The sequence below is a fragment of the Triturus cristatus genome, chromosome 11, assembly GCF_964204655.1.
Source record: "Triturus cristatus chromosome 11, aTriCri1.1, whole genome shotgun sequence".
Lineage (NCBI taxonomy): Eukaryota > Metazoa > Chordata > Amphibia > Caudata > Salamandridae > Triturus > Triturus cristatus.
In genome coordinates, this window is record NC_140594.1 from 655170984 (window position 1) to 655183682 (window position 12699).

Below are 12699 nucleotides of genomic sequence, written 5' to 3' on the forward strand. Positions count from 1 at the left end.
ATCAGCAACATGTCTGTCTTCATGACTTTCTTTAATGCTACTCCCAAACATTGCAGCAAATCATTTCTCCCAAATGGAGGACTAGTAGGTTGGGGGAACCCATGTCAGAAAACAGCTGTCAATAAAGGCAGCGCAGGCACCTACCTCTTGCCACCCACATCACTAAAGAATAAAGAATAACCAATTATCCAAGAGGTAGTTTTGTTCACTAATGATAAACATTCTCATCCAGAAGTCAGACCAAGGACATTTCCAGCTCACAATGTGCCTTATCTCATCCATAGAAAATTCCAAGAAAATGCCTACCAAGGCATATCAGTGGCTACCATTCTCCCAATGAGTGTGTCTGAACTGTTCAGCCAATAAACCAAATAGCCTCACAGGTTTTCTAAAATCTAATAAAGGCAATCACTTAAGAAGCTACCATGTTACCTCCACCTTTATTGCAAAACACTTTTCCTTAAGAATGAATCTGGGCCGGCAGAAAAGTCCACCTGAATGCCAGTGGACACAATTTACTCACTTTATCATATAAAGGAAACCTGCCTTCCTTTACACAGTTGATCACTTTTATATTGGCTCAATCTCAAAGCCACATTACATCTAGACATTTAACCTCCCAGCGTTAAAGCCCTTCCCTCTTCTTAGTACCGAATAATTCAGAAATCATGAAAGCTGCCAAAAATAACCAAACCATATAAAGCCTAAAGAACTGAACCTCAAAATCCGAATAACAGTATACATTCAAAACTCCCAAATAACCCCACAACAGTTTCTGAGTGATGGATCGTCTACTGTTGGGGAAAAATTGCGTTCCTAGCCTATCCTGCCAAAATCCTTTTGCATAGTTCACCCCCAGACAGGTCATACCCTCAAAATACTCTGTATAGGATGAATTACCTGACAGCTTATCTGCAATTACTACCACTGTTACATTATTTTCAATTACACTTTTGATAATCCAAACCACATCATTTCTTCTACCCATCATTTGGGCCCTAGAAACAAACCTTCACTGTGCCCCACTAACCAAGAATTCTCAGCTGGCTTACATATAACTTCACAGGGCCAGTGAGTTTTCCACCAGCTCTTGACCCTCTGCCTTTAAAGCCCTAATCTCCTTGGCATTTGGTGTTTTCCAGGTCCACTCCCAGGGACCTCAACTATTTTATTATGGTCCTGGCAAATGTTTGTCCCTAAAATTAATGTTATGTAAACCGTTCATTATGAACATATGCAACAGTTTCAGCATTCTAACATTCTTAGCCTTTCGACCATCAACAAGAACCACCACGGTCTAGTTATACACATTAAAGGTAACATTTTTGCCAACCAAAACTATAGCTACCAATAATGGAAAAAACTCCAAGAAGGTAATGCTTCAATGCTCCTCACCTGCTTTAACCAGTGCTCCACCATCACTTCGCATATCATCATCTATTCCTGTAAAGGTGAATATTATCAAATCTGGTAAAGGTCAGTTGCTAAATAAGCACACAACTCTCCATTCATGAATCCCTTTCTTCAACGTGTTCTGCAATACAACCACCTTTTGTGATGCTCATGCTGATTTCAAATTATCCCCCCACTTTTTTCCTCCATGACCTTGGTAATTAAGCCTGAAACTTTTTTTAAAAACCCTATTCAAGTGTTTTAGCAATTTCCCTATTTAATAAAAAGCCAGTCATTTTGTCAGTTTCTGTACGTCAATTTATGTAGATGGCCTTTGCCACGGATTTTTGTTGACTGCCCTAGTCCTGGCTTTCATTGCCCCCTTAAACAAAAAGAGAGAAACTTGTCAAACCAAGGGGGTAAGATAGCAAGGACAGAAAAACAACAGAACATGAGAACTAGTTAAAGTGTAGATTGTGCAAAAATGTAAACAATACATGTATATACAAAAATATGATATATTTATAAATTGGAATCACAGAAAATCCATAAAACATTAAAAACAAAGACAAAGTTGTTGTTCGCCCTTACTCTTGAGCCGCTGGCGGCGTGGATACGATGGCACCCGGATATACGTGGGATTCGTTGGTCGCCTGACCACGAAGACCGTATTTCACTCTACGCCGACGATATTCTGCTATATCTCGCCTCGCCTAAGAAATCTCTGATAGTGGTCTGTGACGTCTTGACTTCTTTCGGTAGGAACTCTGGTCTTGTCATTAATTGGGGTAAGTCATACTTGTACGTCTTGTGTGGGGATGTCCCGCCTGTCCCGCGCAACTGCTCGATCCAGATAGTCCAGCAGGGCTTTTTGTACTTGGGGATCTATATTTCCACCGACCCCATTTTACGATACGAGAAGAACTTGCTCCCTCCCTTGGCACGTTTGCGGCGGGACGTGGCGGGCTGGCGGCGGTTGCCGCTTTCCCTCCTTGGCCGTGCCGCTTTGTTCAAAATGATGTCTCTCCCCCGTTTCCTCTATGCCCTGCAGAATACCCTTGACTTGGTCCCGGCCAGCTACTTCCGTGAGGTCGAAAGCCACCAGCGCGCGCTATTGTGGGAAGGGGCGTCCGCGTATAGCGATTGCTAAGTTGACGCTCCCGTGGTACGACGGTGGTATCGCGCTTCCAGACATTCAACGTTATTATTGGGCCACCCAGTTGAGCGCGATTAACCATGGTGTATATGGTCCGGCGCTGAGCCCCGGCTTCGCCATGGACCGATGGTTACTGCGTGGGGGTAATTACCACAGAGCGTTGTACTCGAAGTCGTCGGACTTCACCCTTACGGGGCCCACCAGGGTGGCTGTGCATGTGTGGAAGGTGGCGACGGATTCACTGGGCTGGAGGGGTAAGCTTACCCTTGCCACCCCTCTGTTTGACTCCGATATTCTGGGAAAGCTTTGGCATACAAAAAGGTTTGCGAAGTGGGACCTGATCGGTATATCCAGGGTTGGAGACCTTTTGGTTAAGGGTAGGATAAAGTCATTCGAGGAGCTGCAGAAGGAATATGAGCTAGGGAACTCGGAGTTCTTCCGCTACGCCCAGGTGTGCCACGCCTTGCGGTCAGTCCTGGTAGAAGGGGAGAAGGTGCCTGAGTCCTCCCCGTTAGAAGACCGGATCCTGGATGGCCATATGTCAGAGAGTACGATCTCGCTCATTTATAAGAAACTTATTAATGTTCGGGCGGATCTTCTTCTAGGGTTGCGCGGCCAATGGATCAGGGATGGCCTTGAACTGGATGACGAGGATTGGCAGTATGCAGTTTCTTCTCCCAAAGAGGTCGCGATCCCCGCGTGCCTGCGGCTGGTGCAGCTTAAAATACTCCATAGGGTCTACGTGACGGGGCCTAGGCTGGTTCATATGGGTTTCTCTGAGGAGGGCTTATGTAAGAGAGGCTGTGGTATGGTGGGCACCTTCCTACATATTATTTGGTAATGCGGTGTGATCATGGAGTTTTGGAGGCGAGTTCACGAGGTGATGGGGGAGGTGACGGGCATCGTCATGCAGCCTGAGGCGCGGTGCTGTCTCCTGAATGTTTGGGGTCCTACTGACCACGACGCGGCACAGACTCAATGGGTGACCCTAGGGAATATGGTAGCCAAGCGCGACATCGCACGTCTGTGGGGCTCTAATAGGCCACCTACATTGACAGCGTGGATGGAAAACATGGATTGGAGCATGTTTAGGGAAAAGACAGTGTATTGTGCTCGAGGGTGCCCTCGGAAATGGCACTCTGTATGGGGGTGATGGAACCAGTACAGAGGGGGCATATGCCTGCCCCCAGACCCGGACCCGCCCGAGGAGCAGCTCTCCCCTTAGCCCCTTTTTTCCGGCTTTGACCTCCTTGCTGATATGTGTTTGTCCTCTTGAGTCCCTGAATTCCCCTCCTTTCCCTTACTATAAACCTGTGTCTGTTGGACGAAATGGGGCTCGCTCCCCCTGATGGGAACCCTTTTGGTGCTTATAGTAATTATCGCCTTGTTTGTGTTTTGGTTTGGATTTGTGTTTATTTAAAACAGAACCTTTGACTACCCTGTCAGTGAAATGTGGACGCTCGTATGTGTTGTGTTTCTAAAGCTGCCGTACCTCCGGGTTGTCGGCTGAATAGCTGTGTCACTGATTTGCAAAATAAAGGTTTTGGAAAAAAACAAACAAAAAAAAAACAAAGACAAAACATCCAAGGTAAATTCGATAAAATTACATAAATATTTCTCACCACACTTTTCATCACACGTCATAAGATCTTGCATTCATATATTTTTTTTTTCAAAAATTGGAGGCAGCAGAAATGTACAAATTATGCTTGCTGACGCGTCTTGGTGGATGTACTCAATCAAAACCACCTTCTTCAGAACAAATAAAAATATATTACTATCTATCAAAATAAATCCGGACAGTGGTATTTGGTTTAGGTATAACGGCGCCACGTAGAATATTCTCACACAATATCGTGAAACTACCAATTATTTAAGGGTGCTAAAAGGTGGGGAGAACCACCTAACTCCCCAGGACAAGCCTCAGCCTTCAAGAACATATAACACTCCTTAGCACACCTATATCAATCTTTGAAGTAACACAAGTACGTAACGTGTTCAGTAAGTACAAACATAAATAATAGACAAGAAATCTTTCTTTTTTCTTTCTTCTTTGTCGATCAATTTAATGTGTGCAAGTCTTCACAAATTGTTCTCTACAGCCAACATGTTTTTCGTCGCAACCGGGAGGTCGTCCACGTCTTTCTCAAGGCTATTTGTTTTTCTATGTGGTGATATTTCCAACCAACCAAGCTCTGAGAAGAGTTTGACACGAAGGATTAGATACCAACAAATTATACTGAACATTGACGCCACTACTTCCGAAACCCATTGTGGGTTGGAAATATCACCACATAGAAAAACAGTTTTTACACAACAAATTGCCTTGAGAAAGTCGGGGGACGACCTCCAGGTTGCGACGAAACACGTGTTGGCTGTAGAGAACAATTTGTGAAGACTTGCACATATTAAAGTGATCGACAAAGAAGAAAGAAAAACGAAAAAATTCTTGTCTATCATTTATGTTTGTACTTACTGAACAGATTACGTACCTGTGTTACTTCAAAGATTGATATACGTGTGCTAAGGAGTGTTATATGTTACTATCTATCACTTGAATAAATACTTTAAACAATAAAAATGTCACACTTTTTTCTGAATATTATCTTGTGCCATTGCTAACCTGGCCTTTGGATTGTTTTTTTTAAAACATGTGTCACTGTTGATAGTGTCCTAATACCAATCCAGTCCTTCCTCAGCTTCACTGATTATCATGCAACCCCTGACTCTGTCTAGAAATCGCAACCAGTCCCATCACTGTCATTGCTTGTTTGTGAATTTGTTCTGAGCTGCCAAATTCTGCTAGACCATCCATGTTTTTTTCTTCTAGATGTTCCTGTCCATGCTGTTTTCTGGGCTGGCACTGATAGGATCAGCTATTAATTTTGGCATTGCCAGTGCAGGGCTGGTGATTGGGCCTTACTGTCTGCACTATGATCCATTATGCAATCAGACCCGGACCCTGATTTGGGGTTCTCCCTTCTCAGACAATGAAAAGATGGCACTCCTCAGCAGGTATGAGAAAAAATACCCTGCATGTTAGAGAATATGACCCTGTTTCCATGCATAAGTGCTTGTGTGTGTGCACGCAGATAGGTGAGCCTGTAGTGTGTGCTTATATGTGTGGAAGAGTAACAAAAGTATGGGGGAGTTTGTAAGCATTGTATATTGGTGCTGAGTTTATCAACAATGTGTCTAGATGAATGTCCCAGACTGTGACTGGATGGGTGCCGCTTTTTCATTTTTTTTATTTGTGTCAATGTGTTTGTTAACTTGAGCGTGCACTGTAGAAAATATAAGTTGTATTCATACATTTCAAATTTTAAGTGCCTGTGGGGTATGTTTTTATTCCTTTTCTGTTGAGTTTCAAATTATTCAACCTATTCAGATCATAGTACTCCGGGCCCTCTTGGTCCAACGTCTTTCCTGCAAGGCATTTTCTAGCAAGAGTGTTCAGTCCTCTTCTGAAACACTTTTTTAAGGCAGTGAGCCGGAAAATGTGCCCCGCATCACCTCCCAAGATTTATCATCATTATTATTATTTTAACATATTGGATAGAAGGTTGAGAACGTGAATCAGCATGCACATTTTGCGAGCTATGGCTACTGTACAGACCGACAAAGAAGCATTGTGTGCTGCCAACTTGCAGTGTTCTACAGGTGAGCTGTGTGCCTTGAGAGGGCTTGTGGGAGAAGGAGCTGTGCCTTAACAGCAAGATAGGTAAAAAAAAGAAAAATCTCGTTGTGGCACTTGAGAAACGACAGTAGAGGCTCTTTACTCTTTAGAACTTGTTTTTGTTTTCTATAAGGGTACACAGACAAGGTTCGTCTCCTTCTTCTTCTCGAATAAAGGTCCGCAGGTGTTGGTTCTTTTTGATGTCCTCAGTCAGGGATAACCCTCAGGGAAAGAAGAGAATGACCCTATGAGGATGATGTCCAATTGTTTGGAGAGTTGTAGGGAATTTGGGGGTGAAGGGAGGTTCACAAAAAACACGTTCAAACCACCATCCGGGGTCGCGCTGTACGCAGCGCTATTGGTTATCCCCTCCTTACTTAACCGGAGAGGTGTTATTTCCCCCGGCAAAACTGCTTAAATGAGCACGTACCTCAGATAGCCGCACTCCTCCTGGACAGTGACGGGACAGCTCGTAGTGCCGAACGGGGTCCGGCCCCCTTCTTGGCTGCGCGGTGCTGAAGTCCGGTCCATAGACGGTCTCCCGCCGGTCTTCTCTTCGGTTCTAGGGGATTTCTTTGGCTGACGAACCGTTCTCGCAGCGCTCCTGGTCGTTGCTCTAGGAGTCCTCCTTCAGTCTCCAGTCGTTGCCCACGTCAGTGAGGAATAGGCCGCCTATCGAGGTGGTCGTGGTCTCTGTTGGGCTCCTGTTTGGTTCTCGTATCCAGGTCACATGGGTTGCTCGTGCATCCAGGAAATGCTCTTCATTAAAGGTCTAGTGTTGGTCTTGCGTGCTTGCGTCAGGTGGGGACTGAAAATAGAGAAGAGGAGACACTTAAGAGGGGAATAGATCGTCATCATCCTCGTCTGTGATGGGACTTCCAGGTACGTAGTGACACACCCCTTCCCAAGACTGATTCCGATCGGGGAGCAAAAGACAACGAGAAAGAAAGTCTGCATTCCCGTTAAAGACCCCCTTACGATGCTTCACCTCAAAAGAAAAGGGTTGAAGGGACAAAAACCAACTCAAACCTCGAGGATTGTTCCCCTTGTTGTGGCTCAACCATTGCAGGGGAGCATGGTCCGTGTACAGGATAAAACAGGAGCCCTCCAGGTAGTAACGCAATTTATTGACCACCCACTTAATGGCGAGACACTCTTTCTCGATCACTGGGTATCTCTGTTCACGAGAAAACAGCTTGCGACTGATGAATATTACAGCTTGCGACTGATGAATATTACAGGGTTTTCGGTACCGTTGGCAGACACCTATGAGAGAACGGCACCCAACCCGTGATCCGAGGCATCCATCTGTACAATGAATGTTTCAGAAAAATTGGGCGATACTAGGATGGGACTGGAGGTGATGGCCTTTTTCAGGTCTTAGAAGGCATGCATGGCCTGGGATGAGGGGTTTAGGAGGTCTTTAGGTTTCGCCTGCTTCTTCAAAAGATCTGTCAGTGGTGTTGCTATTTCCGAATATCTGGGGATAAATCATCCATAATAACCCAGTAGACCCAAGAAAGTACTGACCTCTCTTTTGATAGTTGGAAAGGGGGTATCGGAGATAGCTTTTATCTTTTTTTGTTGCGGTTCGATAAGCCCATTCCCTTGGAGGTAACCCAGATACCTGACTTTCTGGAAGCCCACCTGGGATATTATTGAGTTCACGTGCAGGCCTGCTGTTTTAAGGGCCTGAAAGACCGTCTGACAATGGGATAGATGATTGCCCCATATGCAGCTATAAATCACAATGTCATCCAGATAGGCGGATGAATAGGCTTGATGTCCGTGGAGTACCCTATTCATGAGCCTCTGGAATGTTGCGGGGTAAAGTGTAAGCCAAAGGGTAACAATGTAAATTCGTATAACCCGGTTGGGGTAGAAAATGCGTTTTTCTCTTGGTCTTGTGGTCGTAGGGGAACCTGTCAGTAGCCTTTCGTGAGGTTGAGTGTAGTGATGTATTGGGCTTTCCCTTTGTTCTCGATGAGTTTGTCCACTCGAGGGAGAGGGTAGGACTCAAACTTTGATATGGCATTGACAGCCCTGAAGTCGATACAAAGCTGGACTGATCCGTACGGTTTGGGTACAAAAACAATCAGGGAGGACCAGTTACTTTGAGATGGTATAATGACTCCCATTTCCGGCATGTTTTCTATCTCCGCCTTTATGGCTTCCCGTCTGGCGGCCGGGATACGATACGGTCGTTGTTTCACAACCTTCTTGGGTGGGGTGATGATAGTGTTCTATTAGAGTGGTTCTCCCCGGGAGATCTGAAAAGAGGGAGGAGAAGGGAGCTAGAACATCTTGTAGGGAAGTCATCTGGGCTTCTGATAAACTTTTGTTAACAACTAGCTGATCGAGAGTGGAGGTATACGTTGTCTGGTTTGAGAGTACAAGGCGGCTAGCCTAGTCATTTTTTTTAGTACATTCATGTGGTACATCTGGGTTTTTCTGGGCGAGATTTGTAGCAGATATGTAGTCAGACCTATTTTTTTGATGATCTCATAGGGACCCTTCCACTTTGGTCGGGTTTTGGACAGGGAGAAGGGTAATAACACCAGGACCCAGTCGTATACATTTAGGTGATGCCACTGTTTTCCCTTGTCATAAAAGGTTTGTTGTCTTATTTGGGCTTTTCGAGATTGGCATCTGCGAACTCTCGCAGCTTGAAAATTCGAGTACGTAAACTCTGGGTGTAGTCAAGGAAGGACTTGGTCTCATCAGGTGTCTCGTTTTCCCAGGCCTCCTTTGTCATATCTAACAGCGTGCGGGCCGTCTCCCATAGAGATGTTCAAATGGGGAGCAACCCAGGCTGCTCTGTACTTGGCTTCGGATGACAAAGAGAGCAAGGGGAAGGAGCATATCCCAGTCTTTCCCCTCTACTGTTAACATCTTTTTTAGTGTCAGTTTGAATGTGGCATTGTATCTTTCACACAAGCCATTTGTCTGTGGATGGTACACAGTGGTCTTTATGTGTTAGATACTCAAGGATTTGCATCAGGGGTGAAACGAATGGGGTACACTGGTCCATTAGAATTTCCTTTGGGAGCCTACTCAAGAGAACATTTCAACCAGCTTATCACTAATGTTTGTGGTAGTAGGGGCCCTTAGCGGAACGGCTTCAGGGTATCGGGTTGCATAATTGATTACAACCAACGCATGTAGGTTACCTCTCTTGGACTTTGGTAATGGACCTATAAGGTCAATCCTGACTCTCTCGAACAGTTTCCCAAATATTGGAAGAGGTTGTAGGGGGACAGAGGGACAGGGGGAGGTCTATAGGGGTTCTTCCTTTGGCATACATCACACTCCTGGCAGAACTTGGTTACGTGGGCAAATATACCGGGCCAGTAAAGCTGTTGTACAATTGTTTGGATGGTTTTCTGGGCTCCCCTATGTCCGGCCAGCATGTGGGAGTGTGCAAAGAAAAGAACTTGGTCCCTAAAGGTTTGAGGCACTAGTAACTGAGGGGGATCTCTGGATTTTCCTGTTCTATACAAGTGATCATTTTTAATGTGAAAAAAAGGGTACGTAGGGTGTTGGGTAGAGGGGGTACTTTTAGCTTGGTTCCAGGCTGCTTGGAGCGTGGGGTCATGAGTCTGGGCATATCTAAAACATTTTTCTGAAAGCAACCGAGCCTGAGTGATAACGGTTGTTGCTCCGGGTGTTTGTTCATTACTGAGTACTACTTTTCCTCTAAGGAGATTCAGGAACATTGGGTTGTCTGGTCCCAGGATTAGCTTTTCTTGGAGGTTTGGTGGGACGCCTAATCTAGTCAGTATGTCCTCTCCGCCTGGTATGTGAATAGGTACCTGGGCTACAGGATAGGTCTTTATGTCCCCATGGACACAGTGTATGGGTACGTTCTCCCCCACCAGAATTTGAGGCTGTTTTATTAAGGAGGCTAGAAGAACAGATTGCCGCCAACCGGAATCCAACAGGGTTTTTATGGGGTCCGCATTTACTAACAGACTTACATAGAAACAGGAACCCAGTTCTTCGGTATAGAGGACAAGCCTAAGTAGGAAACTGACGTCAATCGGTTCTTCTCCGTTTTTCTTGTGGGGACAGAATGGGGCTATGTGCCCCCATCCCCCACAGTCAAAGCATTGGGGTCCTTTTGTTGGTAAGGCCTCAGCTCTAGGTCCTCTAACTCTCGGAGGCTCCGGTATAGGTTTGGGTTGTTTCTTTTCGGTTCTAGAGGGTCTGGTTATGGGGCGGGAGGTTTTTTCGGTGTCCCAGGGGAGGGATCGGGGTGTGCTCTAGCAAAGGTGGTAACCATCTTTACGGCTTGCTCCAGGGTGAGGTGTGTATGCTGTCTCAACCAGCGTTGAGTGGAAAAGGGGAGGGTCTCCAGATATTGCTCCAGATATATAAGGGACATAATCTCCTTGGTGTTTTCTTGTGGTTTGAGCCATTTGTCTGCAGTGGACTTTAATTTGTAAAACAGTGTCTTTGGATTGTCCCGTGGAGCACCTCTTTCCTTCCTAAACTTCACCCTATAGGCCTCTTGGTCCATCCCGAGGTGGTTCAATATGATGTCCTTTATTTCATAATGAGGGGTGTTCCCGGTAGAATTGGCAACCTGACAAGCTGCTTGCGCCTCCCCTGTTAACAGAGGAGCCAACAAAAAGGCCACTTCGGTTCTGGCCATCCGGAGGCCCTGGCGGCTCTCCCGAAGTTTAGTAAAAATGCATCCGGGTCCTGGCCCGGATGTATTTTTGTAGGACCACATTGGGACTTCCTGACTGGGCTCCTGGTCATGTGTATAACTGTGAAGTCAATTGATGCTGGTTGACAGCCACTTTTTGAATGCAGTCCACCTGGCGGGCCATCGAGTCCTTAAACAGCTCCCTATCCGCTTGGGCGGACGTCATCTGCCTCTCCAGTGCCCATTCTAGCTTCTCCTGGTTATGTATTAACTGTTGAATCAGGTTCTCCATACTGAGTGTCTATGGAGCAAATGCCCGCATTCTCCACCATATGTGGCACTTGAGAAACGACAGTAAAGGCTCTTTACTCTTTGGAGCTTGATTTTATTTTCAATAAGGGAACACAGACAAGGTTCTTCTCCTTCTTCTCGAGTAAGGGTCATCAGAGGTTGGTCCTTTTTGATGTCCTCCCTCAGGGATGACCTTCAGGGAAAGAAGAGAATGACCTTATGAGGATTATGTCCTATTGTTTGGAGGATTGTAGGGAATTTTGGGGTGAAGGGAGGTTCACAAAACACCCGTTCGAACCACCACCAGGGTCGAGCTATATGGGAGGGTTGTACGGGGCCTGCCTAGCTTCCCTGTTGCAGAGCTATACCGGCGCCCTCCTGTACGCAGCGCTATTGGTTGTCCCCTCCCTTCTTAACCAGAGAGGTATCATTGCCCCCGGCGCCTGCTCGAAATAAACTGCTGAAACAAGCACGTATCTCAGATAGCCACACTCTTACTGGAGCGTGGCGGGACAGCTCATAGTGCCAAACGGGGTCCGGCTCCCTTCTAAGCTGGGCGGTGCTGAAGTCGGGTCTGTAGACGGTCTTCTTATCGGTTCTCGGGTATTTCTTCGGCTGACTAAGCGTTCTCGCAGCTCTCCTGGGCGTCGCTCTCAGAGTTCTTCTTCAGTCTCCAGTCATTGCCCACGTCAGTGAAGGATAAGCTGCCTAACAAGGTAGTCGCGGTCTCTGTAGGGCTCCTGATTGGTTCTCGTGTCCAGGTCACTTGGTTGCTCGTGCATCCAGGAAATGCTTTTCATTAAAGGTACAGTGTTGGTCTTGCGTGCTCTCATCGGGTGGGGACTGAAAATAGAGAAGAGGAGACACGTAAGAGGGGAATAGATCGTCATCGTCCTCATCTGTCATGGGACTTCCAGGTACGTCGTGACACGCCTGTTGCGCCCTCCGGCCTGGTCTTAGGCTACCAATTGAAACATGGTGGTGTGTCGTGGGGCTTCACCGACCCCACTGCTCAGTGGCGATTCTGTGGACAGCAGTGCAGTGGCCTACCAGTTTTAGGGGCCTAAGGCAAACGGGACACAGACAGGGTGTGTGTGAATCAATCCTAGCGTAGGTGGTCCCTTTAAACACCCTGCCCGCCTTGACACAACTTTATTAGCTATGCCCCATGTGACCTCGGGCCGTACCATATTCACCTCATCTCAGGCAACAACTTGGGAACACCCCAGCAGCTGCACTCTGCAGTCTATCCACCCTCACGCCAGTTATGCCACTGGCACGGCACTACATTCCTCCCTTATTTTAAAATATCGGCAAATACAGCCTTTCACATTAGCAGTTTTCCAGTCCCCAGGCCCTGATATTGAAGTCATCAAACAGCAGCCAACACAACAACAGTTCCGTGATGACACAGTATAGAAAACGGAAAGTTACCTGGAGCACCAGGACAGATGCTTACACAGCATAATCTCTAAAACGAGAGTAGGGTGCTGGATTACTTCTCAAATTATACCTCCTGTGACCCACAGGCCT

The 12699-nt window shown here is 46.4% G+C and overlaps 1 protein-coding gene across 3 annotated transcripts in view; it reads left to right on the plus strand.

The window, feature by feature from the left end:
• Positions 1 to 12699, plus strand: part of TM4SF19 (transmembrane 4 L six family member 19) — a 238790-nt gene that overhangs the window by 182465 nt on the left and 43626 nt on the right. For all 3 annotated transcript variants that reach the window (XM_085636384.1, XM_085636387.1, XM_085636386.1), the window contains one exon: positions 5379 to 5563. In XM_085636384.1, coding sequence (XP_085492510.1) covers positions 5379 to 5563 — 185 coding nt within the window. The remainder of the gene's footprint in view (positions 1 to 5378; positions 5564 to 12699) is intronic.